The sequence below is a fragment of the Pan troglodytes genome, chromosome 11 (assembly GCF_028858775.2).
Source record: "Pan troglodytes isolate AG18354 chromosome 11, NHGRI_mPanTro3-v2.0_pri, whole genome shotgun sequence".
Lineage (NCBI taxonomy): Eukaryota > Metazoa > Chordata > Mammalia > Primates > Hominidae > Pan > Pan troglodytes.
The window spans coordinates 102,454,472-102,482,214 of record NC_072409.2 but is presented as its reverse complement, the minus strand read 5'-3'; the positions used below and the strand labels follow the sequence as shown (position 1 = coordinate 102,482,214).

Sequence of the window (27,743 nt, the reverse complement as noted above, 5' to 3'; positions counted from 1 at the left end):
AGTTATTCTGATAAAAGGCATTCTCTTATAGGTCCCTTCTGGCACAAGTTATAAATCTTTTTTTTTTTTTTTTTTACTTTAAGTTCTGGGATACTTTTGCAGAACGTGCAGGTTTGTTACATAGGTATACACGTGCCATGGTGGTTTCCTGCACCTATCAACTGGTCATCTAGGTTTTAAGCCCCACATGCATTAGGTATTTGTCCTAATGCTCTTCCTCACCTTGCCCCCACCCGCCGACAGGCCCCGGTGTGTGATGTTCCCCTCCCTGTGTCCATGTGTTTTCATTGTTCAACTCCCACTTATGAGTGAGAACATCTGGTGTTTGCTTGGTTTCTGTTCCTGTGTTAGTTTGCTGAGGATGGTTTCCAGCTTCATCTATGTCCCTGCAAAGGACATGAACTCATCCTTTTTTATGGCTTCATACTATTCCATGGTGTATATGTGTCACATTTTCTTTATCCAGTCTATTATTGATGGGCATTTGGATTGGTTCCAAGTCTTTACTGTTGTAAATAGTGCTGCAATAAACATATGTGTGTATGTGTCTGTATAACAGAATGATTTATAATCCTTTGGGTATATACCCAGTAATGGGAGTTGCTGGGTCAAATGGTATTTCTGGTTGTAGATCCTTGAGGAATCGCCACACTGTCTTCCACAATGGTTGAACTAATTTACACTCCCACCAACATTGTAAAAGTGTTATTGAATCATTTCTTCTTCCCAGAGCTAGGCTTCATTGGTGAAATAGTGATTCACTATTTCATCTCCATCACTTGGAGAGTAGCAAGAATAATCTTTTATTATTATTATTTTAAAACAAATATTTCCACTGCTTTGTTATGGCCTACATATATATTCTCTTAAAATTTCTCATAGGTTTTACTTCCATCAAATGATCAGTGTCTGTCCCATTCAAACATTTTCAAAACTGGTTAGTGGTGATAAACTCATTTTCAGAGGGACAGTGGTGACTGCAATGGATATGAAAACATTATCAACTTCTGCCACCTAAAAGGTGATATGTTCATATTCTTGGAATCATTCTCCATTTTCATATAGAGCTTTATTTTCAATATTTCAAAACAAGTTGTCCTGCTATATTTCAAAAATTTAAGTTGCCATCAATACTAAAATGTAATATCATTTTATGACAATGAGAGAAAAAATGCTGCCAAAAGAGCTGAGGCACACCATCAATTATACGACATCTTCTTATTTTAGAGACATTAAAATGTGAAAATCTTTGTTTCTTAGAATTGATGAATGCAATGTTTATTTTTATTATTAATTATCCCAAATGACAGCAAAACTCAAAGCATATCACTTTTATTTGTTGGCTCAAACTTAATTTGATTCATTTTAGTACATAAGATGAGTGATTAAAGTGGGAGGTATCAAAACTTAACCAATTTATTTAGTATGGATGAAACTCTGCTGTGAATGAAAGAATGAAGGGAAATGTAAGTGTCTGTCAGAAACTTCAGTATGTTTAGCACACTATTTTTACTTTGGATAAATGTGTTTTGTGCTATGGAAAAATGCAGTGATATGGATCTGGTAATCCTTGTAGCTATGAAGCATTACTAATTACAACAAAATGTAACACAGTCTTGTAAATTTAAAAAATGAAATCCAAAGCAATAATTGTTTGATAAGCTACACTTTTATTCTATGGATAGACTAGATAACACATTTGTGAACATTTAATTTCTACACTAGCATGACTATTTTATCTTATTTATGCTATTCAATAGCTGTTGTCTCTCTGGAAACATATTTATAAGCACACCCTACCTCTGAATGCATAAATTATTTAGTGGGAGAAAATTAAGAGCTTTCAAAACAATATAAACTTTTTGAGGTCACCAAGGTACCATTAAGTAAATTATTGCCCCACAGTTCTAAATGGTACCTAGTAGCCAGGAAGAGTTTAATGCACCTTTCAAAGTGCCTAATTTACTCTCAGGGAGGAACAGAATAGTGGACAGGCTCTGGGTGATGAATTACCCATCAAGATGCATTTTCCCAAGTGAATTGGGCTCAGTGTTGTCTGAATAAAATGAATGCCTCACATTTATTTCAAACTTGTGAAGGAAAAGGTCTACAAATAGTTTCAGAAGTCTAAAAAACACCATTCCATTTACCTAAATGCAGTAAAGGGCAAGGCAAACTCAGTTACATAAAATAGGATTATTGGAGATAAAATGTTGGCCAAGGCAACTGAATGAAAAGAATCCCGTGTGTAGTTTGGAAGGGTCATGGAACAAGCAAAACTGAGAATGAAATCTCATCTGAAAGAGAGCTAAACTTTCTGTAATTCTTGGGTGTTCCAGAAAGGACTTCCTTGCAAGAATTTAACCTGTCCAACCTTGTAGAATCTATCACATCTGCCAGGATCACAACGGAAGGTGGTATGTCTCCAGGCCATCAATGCTGTTGTATGTATTTACTGAAAAATTTCTTTCTTTTCTTTTCTTCCTTTCTTTTTTTTTTTTTTTTTTTGAGATGGAGTCTCACTCTGTCGCTCCTGCCTTAGCCTCCTGAGTAGCTGGGCTTGCAGGCGTGTGCCACCACACCCAGCTAATTTTGTATTTTTAGTAGAGACGGGGTTTCTCCATGTTGGTCAGGCTGGTCTCGAACTCCCGACCTCAGGTGATCCACTCGCCTCGGCCTCCCAAAGTGCTGGGATTACAGGCCTGAGCCACCGCGCCCGGCTGAATAATTTCTATTGCAAATAAATAATAAAGTATTTTTGCCTTTTGAAAATTTTCCTTTGTTAGTCTTACAGTTTCAGAGAGATTACATGAATGTCTGGTAACTTACTTATTATTGCTTTTCCTTTGGGGAGTGATAAAAGATTCTGGAGTTATTTTTGAATCCTGGGGCTCTGAACTCATGTGATCCTTACTTCCAAATAACTTTAAGCAATTGAAACTTAAAAGCACACTGACTTTGTATTATCACAGTTTTACTTTCACAGATGTCTGGCTATTCAATTCATTTAGTATCATATTTAAGACTACTGTAACTAAATGTAATGCTCTTAGACTGTAAGACCATTGAGGACAGATTCTATAACAAAGTAGATTGTGTTACTATTCACCAAATATTCGGGTTTCTCTCCCCGTGGTGCCCTCCCCCGTAAGAGATTATGTGTCCCCTTTTGGCTGAATTTAGGAATAGTCATGGGAGGAAGTGACATGTAAGTAGTTCTGTGCAGAAGCTTTGAGATTAGTGCTTGATTCACCATTTCTCTTTTCTCTCAAAATCCCATCAATATCCCACGTCAAGGCTCCTCAATCGAACTGGGTGTGCTAGTGAAGATGATGATGGAGTAGATCCAGCGTTGACCTGTGAGAGACCTATAGCATAAATAAGGAATAACATTTGTTGTTAATGAGTGAGATTTTGTAGTCCTTTGTTTCTACAATATAATCTGTCTGACTCTCACTTGTGCAAGTGCATAAGACCTGGCACTTTGTAGGTATTCAGTAAATACCTGTTGAATGAATCAATTTTTAGACTTTTGTAGCATATCACTGTGCACACCACCTGAAACCTGGCTTTGATATATCATAACTGCCTGTGGGTAACAATAAGCATGACAAAACAAAATTTCCCTCTAGCTCTGACTCTACCTTCAGAAATAGTCCCTCTCCTTTGAGAAGTTTGGGAACATTCTTTTGTGCTTCATCTCATATTTTGTTATTCTCTCCAGCTTCATTGGCATTGTGTCATTTTTTTCTGTTAGTGGCAAACTGGCATATGTGTCACTAGTTGTTACCTCAAGGTACTGCTGTTGATAATTTTAGACAATGACAGCATCAAAGATGAACTTGACTAATGTTGAGGATACCAGTGTCAGCATCTACTGGGCAGAATGCTTTGCCTTGCTGCTTTTCTTCTCGAGAACCAAACTTTTTAACAAAATGATCCTTTTGGGTTTGATTTTTTAAAATTTTACTAGATTTCCATACTTAGAGTCAGTCATGAGTTCCTAGTTGCTGAGCTAGAAGATAATCAGAATGACAGGCATCATGCCTTATTCAGAATCTTCTCCAATTCCGCTTCATGTCTTTGAAACAAATTTGTAGTATAATAGCTAAAATCCATTGAGGGAGTACTTGTATGCCAGCCACTGTTCAAAGAGCTGTACATATTTATTCTGTTGAATCTTTACATCAGCCATGTGATGAAAAAACTGAGAAACAAAGAGTTTAAGAGACTCTGTGTGGTCACACAAAAAGGTCACCCAGGCTGTCTTCTTCAGAAACCAGTCTATATTATACTTCTTAACTATATTTCAACTTTTTTTTAAAATTTACTTTAAGTTCTGGGAATGTGCAGGTTCGTTACGTAGGTATACATGTGCCATGGTGGTTTGCTGCACCTATCAACTCATCATCTAGGTTTTAAGCCCTGCATGCATTAGGTATTTGTCCTAATGTTCACCCTCCCCTTGTCCCCTAACCCCCAACAGGCCCTGGCGTGTGATGTCTCCCTCCCTATTTCAACTCTTAAAAAAAAAAATTTCCTGTGGCAGTTCCTTAGACATTCACGTAAGCAGAGCCCTAGTGGCCACATTCCACTCACTTTCCATTTATGCCCAGTCAAGGTTCATTTCCATAGCATACGACCCAGTGTCTGCTCTCATGTTGTTGACAAACATTAAGATGATAATGATAATCTCAGATATCATCTTGTCATTTTATCATGGCACATTCAGTGTACTATTCAAACTCATTATCATTACATTCAGGATACTATTCAAACTCCATGAGTTATTTGGAAGCAATGAAATTGCATTTATTATAAAATATGATATATTTAAAATGTTTTAGCTAGGACATATTCTCAATTCTTTGTTTTAAAATGGGATATGGGACTTTTACTTTTATTTTTCTTACAAAACATTTTTTTTCAATAGAACAACAAGACAGCTTTGTCAGTCTGTGTGATTTCCCATGTTGGATTGTGTAGAAAACAGATCTAAGTTGAAATCATGATTTGGCCTTGACAATATAAAATCCCTATGAGGAGTAAAACGCTAACTAATTATTACCCAAATGCCAGTGACATACTATATTGTAATTAAAATAACCTCATTTGTTTATAATGAAGATCGGAAAAGTGAGAAAATATAATTCTTACTGAATGATTAGAATTCAAAATTATACATGTATTCTATTTACAACCACTAAAAAGTTCTGGTGTATATTCTAATACACAAAAACTAGAATGGAATGAATCCCAATCATGATGGCTAGGTTAAACTTGTCAGATTTGGAGCCAATTAAAAATTATGTTTTCAAAATATTTGCTATTTTTAATAATAAAAGTAAAAACACATGAAAACAGAACTTAATATTTAAAAAATCAGTTTCAACAAATTTAGCAATTATACCTAATAATACATTTAATTTCTGAAATTGCACTCTTAGTTATATTTATTAACAATCGAATTGTTGACATCTAATTTCTTCCAACTATATTGTTCTCTGTTCTCTTCCTAAGAAATTCAGAGGAGTGAAGTAAGGTGCATGGAATGGTTTATAGAAATAAGATAAGCAGAGATCTTATCCTGGCTCCTTCAGGAATATGTAAGGTAATAAAACTCCACAGAGTTGTTTTTACTGGCAAATATTCAAATACCAGCCTTTGAGTTAGAGCTTCACTGGCCAAAAGTTGGCAAGGAAAGCTTCTGTGCAATGTCTGTGAATAAGAGTCCCTAAACTGACTAAACTGACTAGGGAAATTGCCAGGCTGTATTTGAATTTTATTAGTAACGCTTTAAAGTGCTAGCAACAAAGATCCTAATTAGGTTTCCTTAATTCCACCCAAGGTAGTTCATGAACACAAAGGTCAAGTTCAAAACCAGAGGCTTTGGTATCTGGGAGGGCTGAGAAACAGGCAGCAGCACACGTGCAGCCACTTTTTTCCTTTATCCAAGGTAGGCAAGAATCATCTACTTAGCATTTTCATGATATTCCCACATTGGGTTTCAAATCTTTTTCATGAATGCTGTAAGCAGTTCATATCAATTGCTTGGCGTTATCATATGGAATGAAACTATTCGACATTCCACACTTAACCCACTGGTTTTACAGATGAGAAAACTGAGACTCATGGAAGAAGGTAGGAAACTAATTATAAGCATGTTCTATTTTCAAGGTACTCTGACAGGTATTTGGCATGTGTTCCTTCAAAAAATATCGTTAACATTCCCATTGGACAGATGATGAAACCGAGTCTCAGAGACGATAAGCAATATGCACAAGCTTATAGTCCTCACTAGCTACAGATGCACAATTGCCATGCGATTCTCTTGACCCTATCTAGAAAATTAATATATTTTGCTCTACCACCAAACTATAAGGTAATGTTATTCTTTCTCTGAAGAAATTAATGTATGATGTTAAAAGAATCCTTCTTGGGTCAATGACAGCCACTCATCTCCCTGTGAACCAGAGAAACAGACTTATAAATAATAAAACACTATGCATAGCAGCCACCTGGCACCTAAATATTAATAGTGTGTATGTGAAACACTTTTATATAACCATATTAAAGGCATTAAATAAATGTCAAGGCTTGAAAAATTACCACTTTGGGTCACTGCTGGCCACTAAACTCTACAGTCTGACTATTAAAGCAGTGATTTTTTTTTTTAAGACATTCGCTTTTCTGGGCTTTTCTTTCCAGGAAAAATTGTATCTTTCTGAACCATAAGGAGAGCAGTTTGAAGCTTAAAATTTGCAAACATAATTACTATTTATGAAGTTTGAGGCATAGTTACTCCTAACAATTTCCACTCCTTTTCTCCCAGCTCAGTGTTTTCAATCTCTCCACAACCTGGGCAACTCAGTCTGGGAAATTCTCCACAGTGCAGAGCGGAACCAGGGCCCTCTGTGTGCATAGAGGACAGGCTTTTACCATCAGTGATGAAGCATTTGTTCCTTTCTCCAGCTCCTTCTGGGAAAATGGACTTCCCAAGAGGGAAGCTTTTCTGATTAGGAAAGTTTTTCTGATTCCCTCTTCCTAGATAAATCACATTGTGAATTATTTTGTTGAATTCCTTTCCATTTGTTTTCTATTTAGTTCTTGCTTCATTCCCTGTAGATCTCATACATCCCTCTGAATAGTAAATTCTAATCTGTTTTCAAAATAAACATGCAATTGAAGAAAGAAATATTAGGAGGAAGGACAAGAAGGAAAGAATCCAACTAATCTTGATTATATATTTAAAGCATTTTTAGGAGCTAAATCTTTCTCCACAGCTCTACTCTCACATCAATATATTACCTGACTTCTGTAAAAACAAAGGCAAACAGATACAATTTTTTTTCTAGTTAATTTTAAGCGAAATGCAGAACATGTCATCTACACACCCCTGGACCTTGGCCGATTTCCAGAACTCTAGATCTGTTTCCAGAAACTTCTGCTGCTTTGTCAGTACAATTTCGGCTAGATTGACCTTATGATCTCCAGCATCATTTCTAGTCATTCTTTTCCAAGCAAAGCCATAAGGATGGGAAGAAAATTCTCTGGAATGTGACAAAACTGGCACAATGAGAACCTTATAAGGTTTGTGCTGGCAGCAATGCAAAAATCACACTGGCTAGGAGAATTAACCATACCATGTGTAGTTTCATGGTGGGAACTTATGGTTCTCAGTAATTAATGTCCATGGTATAATCAAAAGCATATCATAATTTTATCCATGTTCTAATAGGAGATATATTGCTTTAAATATAATCGTATGTAATAGCCTAATTTTCTAGGCAACTTTTTGAGCTCTTTTACATTTTAGGACTAGAAAAATAGTGCCAGCTTCTGATAAATATGAAAAAAACATGTTTACAATGGATTTTAACATATTTTGTTTCCTTTAAATAACATTTATCCTGAAAAGTATTTATTAGTGCCATGTATATTTACGATAAGAAAAAAATAAAAGTACCCCTATTCTGATTGCTAAGATACAACCACTGATAACATTTTAGTTATTTCCTTCTAGCATTTTTCTGCACATTTAATTACATATCAATAATCACATAATTAGAGAACACTGTACAATTTGCTTCATCCTTTTTCACTTATGTGATAATAGCTGTTACCCTATATCCTATTTGATGTTAAAATAATGAATCTCTTTGAGGAGAAAAGAAGTTAGTTTTTGAGAGGCACCATTAAGTATTTGCCTCATTATTAATTCTTTTTAAATTAATGAGAATTATTTATACTTATAGTTTGTGCACTTTTTGTTCTGTATATTACACTTCAATAAAAAGCTTATTAAATACAAAATCTCAAATTAATTAAAATGTGATTCACCATGACTGCGTAACATTCCATCATGCATCTTAACTATGATTAATTAGGCCATTCTCCCATCCTTAGATATTTAGTTTGTTTTCAGTGTCTAATACAAATAACACTGCTATAAATACATTGGTATTAAATATTCCTCTGTATCACATTCACTTAGGGTAGAGTTCTAGCATTTTTTGCCTCTTTCTTGAGAAGAAATGCATTATAATGAGGGAGAACGATTAATGTAATACATTTTCTGCAATGTATTTATTGCTGGGGTAAACTGGTAGAACTCTTAAATTCCTATAGTTATAGTCTGAAAGAGAAGGTGGGACTGCAAAATCCTGAGCTGGGCCCCACATGTGAACCAAGTTTCACCTATATGTGAAACTTGTACGTGTAGGGGAGATATTCTTCATCCCAGTAAAATGAACAGTTGTCTGTTAAATTCAATTGAGTAAACCATTTTTGAGCACCAAGTACATGGCAGGACTCTCCTAGACACTAGATACAGAGATGCGAAAGGTACAGCTCTGTACTTGTTTAGGAATAAGAGTTGACCCCTGAGGAAGAGTCTCAAACCACTGTGGACGTGAATGTTCCTCCTCATTTCACAATCCCTTTATCTGTACATTGGGATAATAATACTTAACCTCAGTGGCTTGTGGTGAGAATTAAGTCAGTGTTTACAGAGCACTAGCCAAGGGTGCTATTCAAAATATTTAACAATCCATATAAACTGGCACCAATCAATCAGAAGAAATCCTGGTTTGGACAAAATGGAGGCAGTCGGTAAAGAACTGTTCTCTGACCTGATGCCTTCTGGCCAAGTACTTTGTGCCCTTGTGTAATATAGGTACTGACGATCATTAGTTTTTCTTTCTTTATTCCTTTTGATTTCCTCAGGTAAAATAAAATATCCTCAAACTCATATTTGCTTTTGAATGAAATTATTTTGCATTCACAGTATTTGGAGAAAGCAACCTCAGAGATATGGTTTGTGATCAAACACTCTTCCTTTCATTTTTACCCAATAGGAGTCTTTGGGCCTCTTCAACTGTTCTTCCATTTATTTCCTTTGTGTCCAACTCCTATTTTTTTCTACTGCCAACAGTCACAGCAGCTTGTTAGGAGAAAAATTACATCATATATTTACTCGTAAAAATTGGCAGTAAATATAGGAACCATGTGGGAGGTGGGGATGGGACATGGGCCTAGTCATATAAATATAGTAAATGAAAAATAAAAAAACCCAAAACCCTATTTTCTGGTAGCAAGCTTTAGGTTTTTGATTACCATTTAAACTGTTAAATTTTATCTAATTTACTAAAGTAAAAATAAATAAAAAGGATTGTTACAGAAGTTGAATAACAACTACAAATATAAAAAACACTCATTGATTACTGTAGATTTTTTTTTAGGTGATTATGGTTAAGTAACTACAGTTCAATAACAACAACTTGGAAATATGTTAACATTTGCTCTTCAAATTGAGAAGATAAATACTTTACACTACAGGAATGAACCATCTGAGCTGCTCAAATCTCATATCGCCTTTGAGTTCCAATAAGATTCCTGCATCCTGCTGCCATCTGAAAAACTTCTTTTTGGAAACATAGGAAATGTGGAGTCAGGAATGGGAATATTAGGTGGTGCAATAAGGAATGAGAGTTTTCTGTAAGTTCATGTCAAAGAATGCCATTCAACTGCCCACTGCATAATATGGCTTTTATTGTACTCAACATGCTGCTTTGCCTCTGGTAAGTGCTTAATACACATTGAGGGAATGAGCAGGGACAGAATGAATGCTTCATAGACACCAGAGGTAAAGTGATATCTTTGGAAAGAATATTTACTCTGGAACCTGAATGTCCATCAAAGGTGCACTTGTTGGCTAATGTTGAGGATACCAGTGTCAGCATCTACTGGGCATGATGAAACCAAGTCTCAGAGAAGCTAAGCAATATGCACAAGCTTATAGTCCTTACTAGATAAATGTAGGGCAGAACCCTTTGCCTTGCTGCCTTCTGTTCTCATAAGCCAACATTTTTAACAAAATGATTCTCTTGGGTTTGGTTTTTAAAAAAATTTTACTAGATTTTCATCATTAGAGTCAGTCATGAGTTCCTGGTTGCTGAGCTAGAAGATAATCAGAATGACAGGCATGTGGTGTCTATGAAGCATTCATTCAACACAGGTTGAAAATCTCCAATTCCATTAGTTGCTATCTAAGTGAATATGGGAAAATAATTTAAACTTTGATCCTCAGTGTCCTTATATGTAGCATGAGAAAAATAACATATTTGCAGAATTGGTATAAAGTTTAGAGACAGTGTGTATGTAGTGACTGGTCAGAGTAGAGTCATAAGTAATAATAACTATCATATTTATTTGCTGTTTATAAATAATATAAAAGTCTAGGAACTACGAAATTGTGGGACTTTAAAAATAACAACAACAACAAACAAACTTCTCCTTATGGTATCCTCAACATAAATGTAAATGAGCATATTCAACAGTTGTGACATAAGAGAGGTAAAATTAGGAAAATATCTCCAAATAAACATTTTTTAAATGAAGGCTTTACTTCTCTTTGAAGTTTTTGTCGAGCAATGTTGATTTCCACAGTATTTCAATTTTTAGTATAAATAGCAACGCTTTGATCTTGGTAGGAGGCGTCCTCTGTGAGTTCTTGTACAATATGCAGGTAAATACCAATCTAAATATTTCACATTTCATCTACCTTCTCATGAAGCTTTACTGGATCAAACACTGTAGGAAAGCTCATTTTTTAAAAACTCTGATCCAGCCAAATTAAAAACTCTCATCCAGCCAAATTCTCTGGAGGCGAAAGAATGCTTTAGTTTGTCAATATAACATCTAAGGTGGAAGTAAGATGGAGTAGAAAAATAATTACCTTCTTTCAGGAGGGCTTTAGTTATAGCCTCCTTTTTTTTCTGTCACTATTAGATAAACTCTATGCAAGAATGTTCTCCAAGGTTTCTCTCTGTTCTTACCCTTCGGCTTCCAGGGCCAGAGGTCTTGCATTGGCTCTGCTTTGCTCTCTGTTCTCCTGGCCATCCTCAGACCCAGAGCCACAGGTAAGGTAGGCTTCTTCTCAGCCTTTCTCTTTTCTCCAGCAGACTCGGGGCCCAAATTGGGACCTTTGTGAGAGAAAATAAAAACCACCTTCAGAAAGGTGGGGAATCAGCAGGATTGGGAAATGGAATAAAAGAAGAAGAGTTACATGACCATTGCAGTCTATGCATTGAGGTGGGTGCACCAAGGAAACATGCGTGTGTTTGCTGCCATACCCTTCTCCCCCAACACCCATCAAATGCAGCTCCAGATGTCTTTAATTTCTGTAATTATTTCTGTAATTGTTTATTGTGGTCAGGTCAAATTGTTTATAGCATACTTTCTTTGGCCACCAGCATCAGTTAAATAATATTACTAATAGTCAATTTGCTCACTATGTGCCTGAATATATGCTAAATACATTAGTCACTGAAGTTACTCCTCTCACTGACTCTTCAAAGTGGGTATTATCAACATCTTACAGAAAAGAGGAGCTTATGCCCATATTTCAATCCAGATAGTTTGACAAGAGAGCCATAGCTCTAAGTCACTCTACTGTATTCCTCTTTAGTTATGTCCCAGCCAGTTTGTATTGAAAAGAATGAGGCGCCAGGCATGGTGACTCATGCCTTAATCCCAGCACTTTGGGAGGCCGAGGTGGGCGGATCACGAGGTCAGGAGTTCGAGACCAGCTTGGCCAGCATGGTGAAACCCCATCTCTACTAAAAATACAAAAATTAGCCGGGCATGGTGGTACAGACCTGTAGTCCCAGCTACTTGAGAGGCTGAGGCAGGAGAATTGCTTGAACCTGGGAGGCGGAGGTTGCAGTGAGCCAAGATTGCACCACTGCACTCCAGCCTAGGCGACAGAGTGAGACTCTGTGTCAAAAAAAAAAAAAAAAAAAAAAGGAGTGAGGTATAGTGACTAATGAGATGCACACATCATACATGATAAGTCTGAGCTGTACTTGGTGCCTGCCCTCAGCAAAATTTCCTTTGCACAAAAATTGGGACAGGAAAACAATCAGACCTTCCTGACTGATCTTCCTGCTTCTATTCTCAATACTCATTCTAGCTCATTCTGAATATGGCCACTGATTGATCATGGTACAGCTTGTTTTAAAAACTCCTTGGAAAAAAAATGCAAAACAAATCAAAATCAAAAGCCTCCGCCATCATTAAATTCTTCTGTAAGGTCCCTTTGCATTGGAATTGTTTTAATTGTCTTGAGCGAATCTAAGGTCTACATTGTAAATGTGTGCTTGTCAACTTAAAGTCAGGGAGGCCAATGACATGTTTCCTCACATACATTGAGTGCAGAAAGAGCACTGTGCTCCATATAGTATAGTTGCCAATTCTGGGAAGTTAAAGATAAAACTGAATATTTTATTTTATATAAAAATCAGAAAATTCAATTACCAGTATGTTGAATTTCCTTGTTTATTTCAGCTGATTAACAGAGCTGACAGTATCACTCAGATTCAATTTGTTGAATATTGGCTTGTGTAAATCTACAGTCTACATGCAATATTAACTGAATCTGAGCATCTTTTACAATTGTTTCAAATGTATACACGATATTTCCCCCAAGACAATATTACAGATAGTGAATTTTTATAAACTGGTGTGGAAACATTATATTTTTCCACCATGTTTTAAGTGTTTATGGCACAATATATGTGTATTATTAATACTTTATGAAGTAAGCCATAGGTAAATTTACTAAGTTCTTGATGCCTGATGTTGCAGCATTTGAGAGAGGACCTTTTCTTCATTCCTAATAAACTAAAAACAGTATATATTTTTGGTCTAATTGGCATAGATCAAGGTAAATTACATGGTATATATTACCAATTAAGTGTATACTGTAAGCATAGTTATTAAAAAATAAACTTTTTAAAGCAGTCACTAAAATACTTTTTCTTCTTCAACTTTTCCCTTCTCCTGCAAACCTGTACCAGTTTAGCATCAAAGTTTAATATTGCCATTTAGGATTATTGGTAATCAGTTTCTATCTATCCTGCCAGTCCCCTTCTCTAGCACTCCCATCTATAAATCCTTCCCTCCAACCAAACTGGATACTTCATTTTTCTCCAGGATGGTCATTGTATTTCCTTCTCTGTGTGTATCTGTGGATGTTTTGCCTTTTTCTCTCAACCAGATGGATCCTTTCTTTTCTTCAGATTTCCATTCAAATCCCATTTTCTCCCCTGAACTGATCAAGACTTTATTCCCTTCCATTTAATATAGACAAAATCAGATACATCCACAGTGTAGCTTAGACTTATTGTTTATATAATTTACCAAGTACTTAAATTTATATTGTCTCACAGAAGACAGTGAGGAGTAAGCCAAAAAGTCAAATAACTGAAAGGGAGGTCTTTCTTAACCCTCCATAGTCCCTGAAGACATTACTAACCAACCTCTCCCATACTCTTTGCTGAGCCGAGACACCATGCGGACTTCTCAAGGTGGCCTTCCACTACCAATCAGAGTGGGTGCAGATGATGGAGTGGTCAAATCAGAATCTGGAAGCATCTGTTCTGCTTCTGGCTGCATCTCTTAAGAGCTGTGTGAATGTAAGCTTCTATTTCTTTATTTGAAATGGGATAATGCATACGAAAGCATATGAAACATTTTTTGAACTTAGATATTATAAATAGGCCATGTAATATGGTCTTAAACTATTATTTCAGTCTTCTATTGAGATAGAGCCAGTGGTGTGCCCATTTAACAACCAGGTCTCCAGGATAAAATAGCTCTGATTGTAGCCTTTGCTGACTTCCTTGGTGCAAATACCACATGGCAGATTTTAAACTACCAATGAGACATCATTGAATACAGACTTGGAATTCACAGCAATACGCTGTTATACAGTGTTTTCATTGTACAGATACAGTAGATGTCGATCTTCTCAAGAACACAGATAATAGTAGAAGGTAGTAAAATAATTCAGAAGTGATGATGTTTGAGTATTGCCTTTTGTTTTAGATCTACTTTTAATATTTAGTATTTAACAATGGCTATTTTTAGCAACTGGCCTGAAAATTTCTGACAATTTAACAATTGGCTTTCACTAGTGGGTGTGAGTCAGCTCTAGCACACTTCTGGTAGCATCCACATTTTCTTCTCCAAATGTATTAGAGCAAAGCTGGGCATGGTGGCTCATGCCTGTAATCCCAGCACTTTGGGAGGGCAAGGCAGGCGGATCACCTGAGGTCAGGAGTTCGAGACCAGCCTGGTCAACATGGTGAAACCCCATCTCTACTAAAAATACAAAAAAAAAAAAAAAAATTAGCTGGGTGTGGTGGCGGGCACCTGTAATCCTAGGTACTCGGGAGGCTGAGGCAGGAGAATCGCTTGAACCTGGGAGGCAGAGGTTGCCGTGAGCTGAGATTGTGTCATTGCACTCCAGTCTGGGCAACAAGAGCAAAACTCTGTCTCAAATAAAAAAAAAAAAATGTGTTAGTGCAAGAGCAGTGTTTGACTGAGTAGCATACTCTTATTAGTGTTTGCATATAATAAGAACTTAATTTCTATTTTTAAAATGAATTGTGTATTTAAAAAAAAAGACTGATTCCTCAACATATTTAACATATATATTTATTCAAAAATTTTGTTGAGTGCACACAATTTGCCACCTACTCTGTTAAGCTAAGATAGGAGGAAAAACATCATATGGGTTAATATTTAATCACCAAATCTTCAAAAGCAACTGCTCAAAAAAGTCTGATGAATTATTTGTGAGTTCCTTATAAGTCCTCTGCCCATCTTTGCAACTAATAAAGGCAGTAGCCAGGAAGCTCTGTTTTACCTTCACTCTTTCATTTTGTTCAACTTCACCAAAGGTGACAAAACAGCAAGTACTGGTTTACAGTTACATTCCCATTTTCTTCAACTCCTTCCTTTTTCTGATTTCCTCCATTTTCTGATTCCCTTACACCATTGCTCAGCACAGGGGACCTTAACCCAAGCAGCCCCCCTCCATGGCAAACTTTCAGATATACTACTAGGCCTGGAGTGGGAAGGGCCACTGCTACTGAAACTGTCCATGGCTAGGAGATCTGCTCATCTACCATGCCAATGCCCACAAACTCCCTCAGAAGCAGGTCCTGCTATTCATGCTCCGTGAGTGACGAAACTGAGGTTCCAAGAGATTACTTATCTTGCTCAGAATCATTTCACTAGTATGGATTACAGCTGGCAAAACTCTTATTTTTCCCCATCATAAGACTTTGATTTTTCCTCCTTCATATAACAGAAGAATGTCTTGCTCCAATTTTTGAAGTATGGCAGTCAGGAGAACCTTTCAAAAGTGAAGGAGAAGAGGTAGATGGTATATTATATTGAAATCTGACTTTCAAATAAAATTGCCTTAACAGTTTGTATTTGACTTTCTCCTCATTTAAACATAATAGAAGGCTAAATAGTGATGTTTTGATGTTTGAAGGCAAGTAACCACAGGATTTGAATTTCTCTTAAAGAGGTGGGTTACAACCTGCAGTTGAGCATGTAAACTATGAACCCAGTTGAAAGTCAACTCTAACGAGATTTTCTCCTCCTTCTCCTCCTTCTTTTCCTTTTAATTTTATGTAAACATTTATATTACTGAGGTAAACCATAATATTGTTTACTTCATGGTGCAGGAATACCACACATGCAACACAAAGTATAAGAAAAATGTTACTCCTGGGATTTCAAGCTCAGGTTAAAAAATAAGACAACAGTCTCATTATTATAGGGGGGAAGGGACAGATGCTGCTGAAAGTTATGACTCTGGAAAGCCAGATTCATTTTTCAAGAGCCTTCTACAGCTAAACACAGATATTTAAGAACAAAAGATGCAGTAAAAGATTTTTTAGGAGTCTGTCATTTGGAAATATGCGGCTGGTGGAACCATAGCCACTGTGATATGAACTCAATTGAAATAAAGCACAGGAAAATTAAATAAACAAAGCAATCAAACCCAAATAATATCATGTTGGCCCAGATTTGCATTCTGATAACACCAGGAGAATTTTCTACTTCCTGAGGGATATATCCCCAAAAAATCTGTAAGAGAACAAAAATAATGTGACAAGTAAATTTTCAGAAAAAAGAGAGAACAGAAACTGCAGCTAAAATACCAGTTGGGATATGATTCTCTGACCAGAGATTTTTATGAGAAGGAGGGCAGAAACCAATAGAAATGACTAAGTTCACCCTTTACTGGATTTTTATATAAAGTGGCTATTTACACAGTAGGCCAATACACAGGTGCCAAGAGAATGTAGACCAAGAAAGAAACAATGGAGTAGAGAGCTAGGTCCCAACACATCCATGCCAAAAGCCTACTGAAGGTCTTCTGCTTTCTGGGTGAGACATTCTGCTGGTAGGCACAAAAGGGCCTGTATAAGCGATAGTCAGAGAAGACACCAGGCCTCCATTTAAGGGAGCAACTATGGCTCTGTTTTGCCCACTCTGTATTCTAAGCAGAATGAGGCTTTGTGTTATGGAGCCAAGAAAAGGAAAAGTCCAAATGATTAAAAACACAGAAGCAATTTTAAGTTTCAAATAGAACTCAATGCTGGAGAAAAAAAGTCAAGCATCATCAGAGATGTCTAATTAATAACAGGTCAATTCCCTTTCTCTGTACGTTTTTCCCTTCTGTGGAACAAAAATGATCTGTTAATTTTATTCCAGAACAGAGAGAACCTCTGTGAATTTCGTAGACATTGCTACGCCTTTAAAAGGATAAAGTAAATAATTTTTCTGTGATTTTTCGTTCTGGATAAATGTACAGTTGTTTAGTTAGGCCAATCTAGGTAATAATAACAATGAAATATAGGGATGTACAAAGTGTTCTAGCATTTAATTCTCATCACTACCCTACACAACGGTGGAGAAAATATTGCTATTATAATTTACAATAAGGAAACGGAGGCTCCCAGAGGTCAATTTACTTGCTCAGAGTCACATGGTAGTAAGTAGTGACTGTGGTTAGGATCCAGACCTTTTGTGTCCATGTCCAGCTAGATCACATTGTCTTTCTTAGACCAGTGAGAAAACTCATTGAAATGATACGGGAAGGTTCATTGTTGGCCTTTCAGTGTTTTGTTAATACATTTTGGTACCATGGGATGAATTAATTTAACAGAGTTGTCTATTTTTTTCAAACACTATTAAAAAATGGACCTGAAGGATGATTATGAAAGCCTTTTCCTTACAGGGCCTGAATTACAAATGTTACATTTGAGAGGTTACAGAATTATCTCCTTACGATAATAAATAGTTTGCATATTGAAAATTATAATGTGCATAATCCTCATTTGTGGTAAATTGAACCTGAAGAAAAATTATACAGTAAGGATTGAGAATCATTTGAAAGTCAAAGGGGATGGTTCAATGAGGAGAAAAAAATGCAATATGTAGTCACTGCTAAAAGCTTATATCCAAAGAATGTTTATACCATTAAAGTGCCAAACATATAATGCTAATGGGAAAAAACTACATATACAGCATAATCCCAATTTTGTTTAAATAAATACCTCATAGCTCTGTGTATGTACGTTTGTGCATATGTAAGTTGTGTGTGTGTGTGAATATACAATTGGAAGGAAATATTGGAACCCACAATATCTTAATAGTGTGTGCTTTTGCTCTATGATGGGAGATAGTTGATTTATGAATGATTTGGGGGACTATGCTGGCATAGTAGTTATGCTGTGGAGTGAATGACTGACTTTGACTCTGAAGTCCATCACTTATTGTGTTCCCTTACATACACTTCGCCTTCATTGTTTCATGTGAAATGGGACTAACATTAGGATCTACCTCCTGGACTGCTGCCAAAATTGAAGAGGATAAATATTAAAATATATCAAACAGTATGGTCATTGCACATAGTAATTCTTCAAATACGGCAGCTGTTAATTGAATTTTCTTCTTTTTTACTTTTCTGAACTGTTCAAATTTTCTAAAAAATATTGTTAATGTTTTGTAATCAGAAAATAGAAATAAATCCAGAAAAGCATTTAAAAGCGACAGAATTAATTTAGCTAAATTTTAAAGCAGTGAGTTGGTAAGAGGAAGTGTGGTAAGGCAAACTTTTTAGTTTGCCACATTTTAGTCTTTTTAATTTAACTTAATTTTTTTATTTATTTAATGTTTTGAGACAGGGTCTCACTCTGTCAATCATACTGCAGTGCAGTGGTGCACTCTTGGCTCACTACAGCCTCAACCTCTTGGGCTCAAGCTATCCTCCCACCTCAGCCTCCTGAGTAGCCAACACGCCTGGCTAATTTTTGTATTTTTTGTGGAGAAGAGGTTTTAACCACGTTGCCCAGACTAGTCTGGAACCCCTGAGCACAAGGGATCCTCTTGCCCCGGCCTCCCAGAATGTTGGGATTACAGGCATGAGCCACCATTCCAAGCCTTATTCTATTTTAATTCTAACAATAATTTGGTAAGATAAGGTATGTTCCCTGTCTGCTTTTATAAATGAGGCTTCTATCCTGGACCAGGGTCTCACTGGTAGTTAAGGGTTAAGAAATGAAATTCCAACTGGGTCTTGCTGTTTCCAAATCTAAACATGTATCTATGGTCTCCACTTTTCTTACCTACCCTTCCTCAAAGGCATGATCCCTATTCCCTGTGTCCCTACCTTTCTAGGTAGTTGAGTGAGAAAAATAAACCTCTGAAATCACTAGCAAAAGAATGAAGCAGCAAAAAGGCATGATGGGAATTCAGAAAAATGGTCAGAGTATCCCGGGGTAGTCAGAACAGGGAGGAAGCAGAAATTGTGTTGGGCCCTGAGGGATCAATATTAATAACACAGGTTAAAGGGATATGTCCATAAGGGCATGCGACTAGAAGGCCAATAAAGTGGCAACACTTCCTGCCCTTCATCTAGGGTTTTCTTTTTTTTTTAATGCATGGGGAAAAAAATGAATTGTTCTCCAGGTTTGCCAGTACACTTTCTTTCTTGTGCTGCCACACTTCCAGTGACGTTTATTATGGCATTAAAATATTTCCCAGGCATTATTGCCACTTCCATCCAGTGACAGAATTTTAAAGGAGGTGTATGGTGGAGTAAATATGCAAATAGAGAACTAAGGAATATCTGAGTTCTAGGAACTCCCACCCCCACAAAGATGCACAGCTTCTCACAGTATACAAAGACTTGCACAGAAATCCCAACAGGATTCTTTTCACAAAGTAAATAATTTCCAGTCCTATCACTGCATAAAATCCCATGTTGGAGTGCACAGTTCAGAGTTACTGTCATCACTTTTGTAGCTCTTTGCAGCTGAGACATTGTTTTAATTATAAAAAGGAGTTCAATTCAGGCGAACCAAGAGAAATGAGGATGCCATTGGATAATAAGCCTAGATTTTAATAGGCACCCATTGATTTTGAGGTCTTGATTTTCTGCTCACTGATCTTAAGAATGAACATGTGAACCTACTGGAGACATTTTGAAGGAAAAGTGGTTTGGAGTAACTTCTAGAAGATGTCTAACCTCCCTGTGATACTAAGATTTTATAGTAATTACTACCGTTTTCCAAATACCTATTATGCGCTGGATTTCCATGTATTCATTTAACAGATAATTATTAGGTATCTACTCTTTGCCAGGCATTGAGGATACAATGCTGAAGAGAACAGACACGCTTTGCCCTTAGGTGTCTCATAGTCTAGCAGAGAAATGGTCAATCAAATAAAATTAAATCTAAGTGCCACAGTGCAGAAGTATATGGTGGTGATAAGGGAGCGGGGCAAGGAAGAGCTGGGTAGAGAAGGGCGGGTCCCTGGGTAGGGCTCCACCCAGGGGCCTGTGCCCACCGACCTAAGTGAGGACTGGCATTTCTGTTTTCCTGCTCAGATGTTGCATTTCCCAAGATCTCCGTGGCCTGTCACGCCCCCATCCCGTGCCTATAAAAACCTGGAGACCCTGGCGCGCATGCGCGCAAGCGGCCGGACGTTGAGAGGAACACATCGGTTGAAGAAGACTCGAGCAGCTGGACGTTGAGAGGAATGCACCGCCATAAGACCACACCGACAGAAGTCGGCAGGCCGGCAGGCCAACGACCCACAGAACAACGTGGAGTTTGGCCGGGGCGGTCCAAGGACAGCCTGGCTGCTGAGCAGCCCGATTCCAGGGGAAAACCAACTTCCCACGCCATCTCCCTTCTGGCTCCCCCATCTGCTGAGAGCTACTTCCACTAAATAAAACCTTGCACTCACTCTCCAAGCCCACTTGTGATCCGATGCTTCCGGTACACCAAGGCAAGAACCCCGGGGTACAGAAAGCACTCTGTCCTTGTGATAAGGCAGGAGTCTAATTGAGCTGATGAACACACGCCACCTGTGGGCAGCTGAACTAAAAGAGGACAAGGTGATACACTCCCACTGGGGCCTCAGGAGCTGTAAACATTCACTCCTAGACACTGCCGTGGGGTCAGAGCCCCACAACCTGCCCGTCTTTCTGCTTCCCCTAGGGGTTTTGAGCAGTGGGGCGCTGAAGACGTGAACCACACCCCCATCACATGCCCTGAGATGGGGACAAGGGAACTCTTTCTGTTTCAGTAGTTGAAGAGCACACAGAAGGGATCTATTTACCAAGATCAAGGAAGGTTTCCACAAGGAAGTGCGGACCGAGCTAAGATATGATGAAGGAACAGGAATTAAATACATAACAGAGTGTGAGGGAAGGAGGCAAGCATAAGGGTCAGGCTTCCAAAAAGGTCAGTCTGATTACAGCAGACGGAGCAAGAATCAGGGTTAAAGCAGAAGAGACTTCAAGGAAGGAAGGAGCCAGATCATGCAGATCTTTTACAAAAATCCGTGGTCACAAATTTTCACCCAGCTCTGTGAGTTAGACAATATTCTCACTTTGTAGAATAGCAAGATGAAGCTCAAAACTGAGAAACTGGCCTATGGTCACAGAGCCGGTAGGTGCTGGAGGCGGGGTTGGAATAAGATCTATCTACACACTTTAGGGCCTGGATTTTGAAACGATTGAATCTTCCAGCGTTTCACAATCTGACATTGATGCATTGTCCAATAGATGTTCCCTGTGGGTGACCCATTAGGGACAACTTTATTCCCTGGGCTCTTTGCTCGCCTGTAAACAGTGTACCAAAGGGAGGATACCCTGCTGTGCTCTGCCAGATAAAAATTATGTCTGCTTCACCTATCAAAGTTGAATCCTTCCTTCCTTCCTTTTTTTTTATAATTAAAAAAATTTTTTATTATTATTATACTTTAAGTTTTAGGTGCATAATGTGCAGGTTTGTTACATATGTATACATGTGCCATGTTGGTGTGCTGCACCCATTGCCTCGTCATTTAGCATTACCTTCCTTCCTTCCTTTCTCTCTCTCTCTTTCTTTTCTTTCTTTCTCTCTCTTTCTTTCTTTCTTTCTTTTTTTCTTTTTTCTTTCTTTCTTTTTCTTTCTTTTTTTTTTTTAAGACAGAATCTCATTCTGTCACCCAGGCTGGAGTGCAGTGGCACCATCTTGGCTCACTGCAACCTCTGCCTCCCAGGTTCAAGGCTCTCGTGCCTCAGCCTCCTGAGTAGCTAGGACTGCAGGTGTGCACCACCTTGCCTGGCTATTTTTTTTTTGTATTTTTAGTAGAGACGGGGTTTTGCCGTGTTGGCCAGGCTGGTCGTGAACTCCTGGCCTCAAGTGATCTGCCCACCTCGGCCTCCCAAACTTCTGGGATTACAGGCACGAGCCACTGCATCCAGTCTTGAATCCTTATTTCAAATAGTGTCTACTTTTCAGTTTTCTGATCAAAGTCATCAGTATTCAGAGCTTCGCTGGATTACTATGGTGCATATTTTTCCCCAGGAAATAAAATAATCAGTTACATTGTTCCATTCCCATAAGACCTTCTCTTGTTTATTGAGCAGGAATGGCAACATTGGATGTTTATTATGTACCAGGCATTCTGCTAAAGCATGTTATATATATATTATCTCAAGGCAACCTCAACCACCCAATGAGGTAGAGGTGTCCCATTATTCCCTTTTTACAAATGAGGAAATTGAGCATCACTGAGTTTAAGTGGTTTGCCTTAGTCACTCAGTTTATAAATGACAGAGGTAAGGTTTGAATCCAGAAGACCTGTCTGACTCCAAAGCTACAGTTTTAACTTAATGTTTGAAAAATTCAACTTTAAAAAGAGAATTCGTATTTTAAAAGAATTCATGAAATAAGAACATTCCTGAAAAGGTTGCATGCCAGGATATACTGTAATTCAACAATAATTACATTGTTAAACAAGGAAGAACTCATCATAAAAAGATTCTCTGTGGCTATGACACCAATTATAGATGCTTTAAGAAATCAGTAATTTCCTAAATTAAGATACAAAGTTTAAGATGCAGGGATAGTTCTTTAAACAAAAGGGGCTCACTTCTCAAAGATGAAGGATACATATATTTTGAGACAGTGTATGGGGGGCTGGGGTGAGGAGACAGAAAGGGAAAGAGAGGAGTGAAATATTCTATCTAGGTAATCTTTAACAAAATTGCAAGTTTGTTTTCAAAGTTTATACGGTAAGAGGGTACGGTGGAAGAAAGACCTCATCGTTAAGGCAGAGAACATCCATAGAGCAAGATCTTGTCTCTGTAGGGCTATATTTCTTCCTTTCTAAAAAAAAGAAAGGTTTTCCTTCACAGTGCATTTATGTCAAAATTCTAAAACCTCTCACATGAGCCTATCACATCAACCTTGTCAAGTCTCACTTGTTGAAATGAGTGGGATTTGAAAACTTCTGAGTGTGCTATTACATTTTCCATTTATGTTCAGGGAATATGGCTGTGTGAAAAGGAGGCCAAGAGTTGTGGGGGTGGTGGATTTGAGGGAGAGACAACTCTAAATGAGTGAAACCAAATAGATTGATTGTTTCAGGTGGTGGAGGGTAGTCTCCAAGAAGGATTGGGCAAGGACTTTGAGAAGAAAATGCATTTTACTTTTTACATTTTTAACATTTATTGCCCTCACTAAACTACATGTTACATCAAATATCAGAGTTGAAATAAAAGAATCCAATGTTTCTTTGCTTCAAAACTGTAAACAATTTACAACTGATCTATTTATTCTCGATGAAATAACAATAGATACTTCTTTTTATTTTCTTCTTGTCTTTTTTAGAGCTCAAGAGACAAGGAAGCATCGTGTAGAAATTTGATATTTCCATTAAGATTTCTCAGCTTCTGGAAAACAAATTTGATATTTGTGTCAGGTTGGAGAAAATGCAACCCTAAACCTAACCTTAATTATATTTTAACCCTAACCCAAATTCTGTGTAATAGAGGGTACTAGGCAAGGGAATGACCAGATGTTTTTTAGAGAGGGCAGAAGTTGTTTACTGATGTTAGAAAATTCACGTAACTTGGGCAGGAGAGGTGGCTCACGCCTGTAGTCCCAGCACTTTGGGAGGCTGAGGCTGGCGGATCACCTGAAGCCGAGAGTTCGAGAAAATTCATGTAACTATCCACTTCTAAAATTCTTAGCATTTGTATTGCTGTCATTATAAGTGAACATCTTTCAGGTTTACCAAAAAGCTTAGCCATTTTTTAATCAAAATTTAATTTGGTGAAGATGTTTTTTAAATAAGTAAACAAATTTCTGATTGATAGAGATCAAATGTTTTCCCCTAGTAGCCAGTAGAGGGAGCTGTTGGCATTTGATTTGGCATTATAACTCGACCTGGAAGTTCCCTTAATTAATTCAATGTTTGAAATCAAACCACAGTTTAAATGTAATGATATTAATATGCAAGAATAGACGTGTAAACGTGGAGATTTTCCATTCCCATTAAACTTTCTACACAACCACAGATTTCTGGTTCTTCTGTGGGCCCCTTTTAGAGAGCTTATGTTATAGAAATGTTGGCTGCTGTAAATTAAAGCTGCTCAGAATTGAGTTCATGTACCTAGGCAGTGATTCAACATTTCTGAGACTGATTGCAAGTCAAGAAAGAAAGCAGCTTCTTCCTCCAGCTCATAAAAAAAGAAAGCAAAAAAAGACGTGTGACCTAGAATTATACTTGAAGTTTTCAAAAGAAAAATTGTATGTATTAGGTTGATAATAAGTTTGATTATCTCTAATCCAGGAGGAAGAATCCTCTGTAGTTAATGTTCTGGGTATATTTGATGCCGTCCTTGTGGTGAAATATAGCATATTGATTTTTCTTATATTCCCTTCACCCCAAGTTCATTTCCACAGCTATAGTTTAAAAAGCAGTTATTCACAGCCTAGTGTTTAAAATATACTTCTCCTTTTTGTAATAGATTTAAGCTAAAATGGATTATAAGTAATAATTTCCAAGCACTTCACCAAGTATTATCTTTATCTCAATAAACCTTAATATATAATGTACACATAAACTGCAGTTGTAACTATCTGCAGATAACCTAGCAGAGAGCCGGGGAAAGGATTACTCTGATAGTAGTACTTCTCAACCAGCCTCGGAATTCAGTTGTAAACCCCCTAGGTAAGAGAAAGTTCGAAGAGAGAGTTGGAAATAATCATTCTGATTCACTTAAATGTTTCCCCTCCCTAATGTAAACATAAAAATAAACTATTGCATATTTAAATATATGATATTAAAGACATGAAATCTTACCAAACTTGACATAGAAAATTACTCGAAAAGATAAAGAAAGCAGTGTTCTGTTTTGATACGGATTAACAGATGAACATTAAGCTCTCTACTCGATCGTTACCGATAGATTTAAGAAGATTACTCCTTAAGGCTACACTGAAAGCATACTAGAAATAATAGGGTTAATTGTGTTCTGAGTACATAAAGAAGTGCCACTTTCTGGGGACAGTATGCCACATTGCAATTTGCAAACTAAATGCTAAACCAAAATCACTTCCCCTGTTCACAAAACATGTGGAGCTTCTTGGAAAGAAAAAAAAGGTGTTTTTTAACTGAGTGGGGACAGTGTTCTGTGCTATTTCCAGGAAGTGTGTATTTTCTCAAATCACTTATGCTTTTTAATGTGTTGGACCTGGTCTATGTTTTGTGTTGATTTCTGGGCCTTCCAATCAAAATTAATTTTGCTATTCTTTCTGAGAGAACTTTTTAGAACGAAAAATGAACCTCTCATACAGTTGAAAGACAAGGACCAAAAGTGCTGTATTATACTTCTTGAATGGTTGAAATCTAGTTGGAACAAAAGCCCCCAGCACTATTAAAAATATAATTTTTAGGTGAAATTTCATTCCATATGAAGCATTAATTTTAATAGAGACTTATATATAAGCTCTCATTTGAATAATAATGTAAAATTAAATTTAAATTGTAAATAACGTCCAGATACTAGTTGTTTCCTGGCTCAAATTCTTTAGCACATATGGTGCTAGCATAAGCTTGTGCCTGTCTGCCTACTCTGGGTAATTTTGCATGCAAATAGTTTTAGTGCCTATGTTGAGGTGCTAAAACGTGTTTAGTACACTTGAAAATATTTGCATTGCAAAAGGAGAGCGAATCTCCTGAGGAAAATCAAATTGATATTTTGTATTAAGAGACCACTTTGGACACTGCGTGTATTCTTCTAGGGAGAATTCTGTTTACAGTGCAGCTAGCATTTTTAATTGACCTTCAGAAAAGAAGGCCTGGCTTCAGCTTTGCCAGGTTTATAAACCGTTAGACCATCTTCTGGCAGCATTCACCACATTAATCAGTCAAGAGAGAAAGAGAAGGAAAGAATCTCCTTGCCTTGGCTGGACTGTAGTGTTTCATGCCTCAATTTGGTGGATTGGTAGGATAAATATGTTAATTATAATTAAAAGTTTCAGCTGGAATGTGCCTAACTAATTAGCTAACTAACTAACCAGCTAACTAAGGAAAGGCTTTAGTACAGTGGAGCGGTGGTGGGTGCCGGGTGTGAGGCCCCACACACTCTTCCATTTGCCTCACTCCCATCTGCTGCATTTATGGGAACCAGTTCGTTAAGAGTCTGAATTGAATCCAAATAAAATGCATTTCTGATGCAAGCCCGATGACTGGTGCCATTCTCCGCTGCATTATGTCAAATTAGAGTTTGTTTGGAAAAGAGGTTACAGGGATCCTACGTAAATGTCGCTTGCGCAGAACATCGATCAAATAAGAGTTATGCACAAATTTGCCATCTAATTCCTATAAATAAATCGAGCACCCCCCTCCTTGATTTTGCTCCTATTCACCATGAGTGATTAAAAAATTAGCACTTCTAATAATAAATAAAATTCAAGAGGCAAGCTAGTAAGAGGTTTGTGGAACTTTTCTTATAACAGTTATTTCAAAGTTTTTAGATAATTTTATTACAAGAACCAGTTCAGGTGTATATCCCTATAAAATGAAAGTAAGTTCAAGGTCCATAAGAGAAACAGATGATACTAGGTCTGCAAGAGGAATTCAAATGTGAGACCCCTCTGTCTGCAACTCCCTCCTCTGTCGAGAAATAATGCCAGATGGAATCCTGATAACTCCCATTGTTAAAGCAGCTCTATCGCTTTCAGCCCAAGCACCATGCAAGAGTTACTACTATAGATGCTTCTATTGGCTAAAACCTGCTGCAGGATCCAGATTTTTCTGCATATTTTACTCCTTCGTGCTTAATATTCTTTCATCCCTGCCACTTCTCACAGTGTGCAAGGTGCAGTATTTTGTGTCAATGAATAGCCAGAGACAGGTAGCAGGCAAGAGCCAAAAGGAACTCATTATGAATACAAACCAGTAAGGAGGAGCTGACTTTCTGTGCTACTGAAACTTTGCTTGCAATCTAGTTCCTTTAAAACAATCTTAAAAAAAAAAAAAAAAAAAGCCTCCGTTGTCTGTGGGATCCTAGCACATCAATCAATCCATTAAGTAAGTAAATAAGGCAATAACTAAACAATAAATCATTTTGAATTTCACGCATGCACAAATCTTTTGATACATAAATGACAAGGTTTAGGTTCAGAGGCTACCACCTCTGTTCCAGTAGTTATCATACAAGATAAAGAGTTGTTTTTAAACTGTGGTGCATTGCTCATTCTGGTCCCCACATGATGGGGCTTCTTTCACCCCTTGGGTGGTGGTGTGTGTATGATGCATGGCCTGGGAGTTGTTTTTGTGTGTGTGTGTTGTGTAGGGGGGGCCATGCTGTTAGGGGGAAGCCTACCACACATTTCTGCCATCGCAGACGGTGGGCAAACAGCTGTCTCCACAGCTGAGACCACTGGAGCTGCTTGCGCTGCTCCAGTAACTCGAGAGCACACGGCTGGTCCCTGGATGGCACAGAGCACTGTGCCTGCAGCAAAGTGCCTGAGCTTTCCTGGGGCTGAGCGGGCGGGGTCTTTGCCACCAGACACAATAAGCAT

General features: G+C 37.6%; 1 protein-coding gene across 1 annotated transcript; it reads right to left on the bottom strand.

Annotated features, from left to right (window-relative positions):
- Positions 1-1,316: 1,316 nt before the first annotated feature.
- On the bottom strand, positions 1,317-27,743 carry LOC740860 (uncharacterized). Its single transcript, XM_001143083.4, has 3 exons — positions 27,545-27,743; positions 11,337-11,483; positions 1,317-3,368 (listed from the first exon to the last, which is right to left on the bottom strand). The coding sequence occupies exons 1-3, from the start codon at positions 27,741-27,743 to the stop codon at positions 3,280-3,282; spliced, it is 435 nt and encodes a 144-aa protein (XP_001143083.1). The 3' UTR covers positions 1,317-3,279.

What these genes read in the sequence shown, in the direction of transcription:
- LOC740860 (XM_001143083.4), bottom strand. Translation starts at nt 27,743, where the DNA reads ATGCTTATTGTGTCTGGTGGCAAAGACCCCGCCCGCTCAGCCCCAGGA. An exon ending in TGCGATGGCAGAAATGTGTG is followed by an intron (nt 11,484 to 27,544) that starts GTAGGCTTCCCC and finishes TCTCTCACAAAG; the next exon opens with GTCCCAATTTGGGCCCCGAG. An exon ending in CTGGCCCTGGAAGCCGAAGG is followed by an intron (nt 3,369 to 11,336) that starts GTAAGAACAGAG and finishes TTTATGCTATAG; the next exon opens with GTCTCTCACAGGTCAACGCT.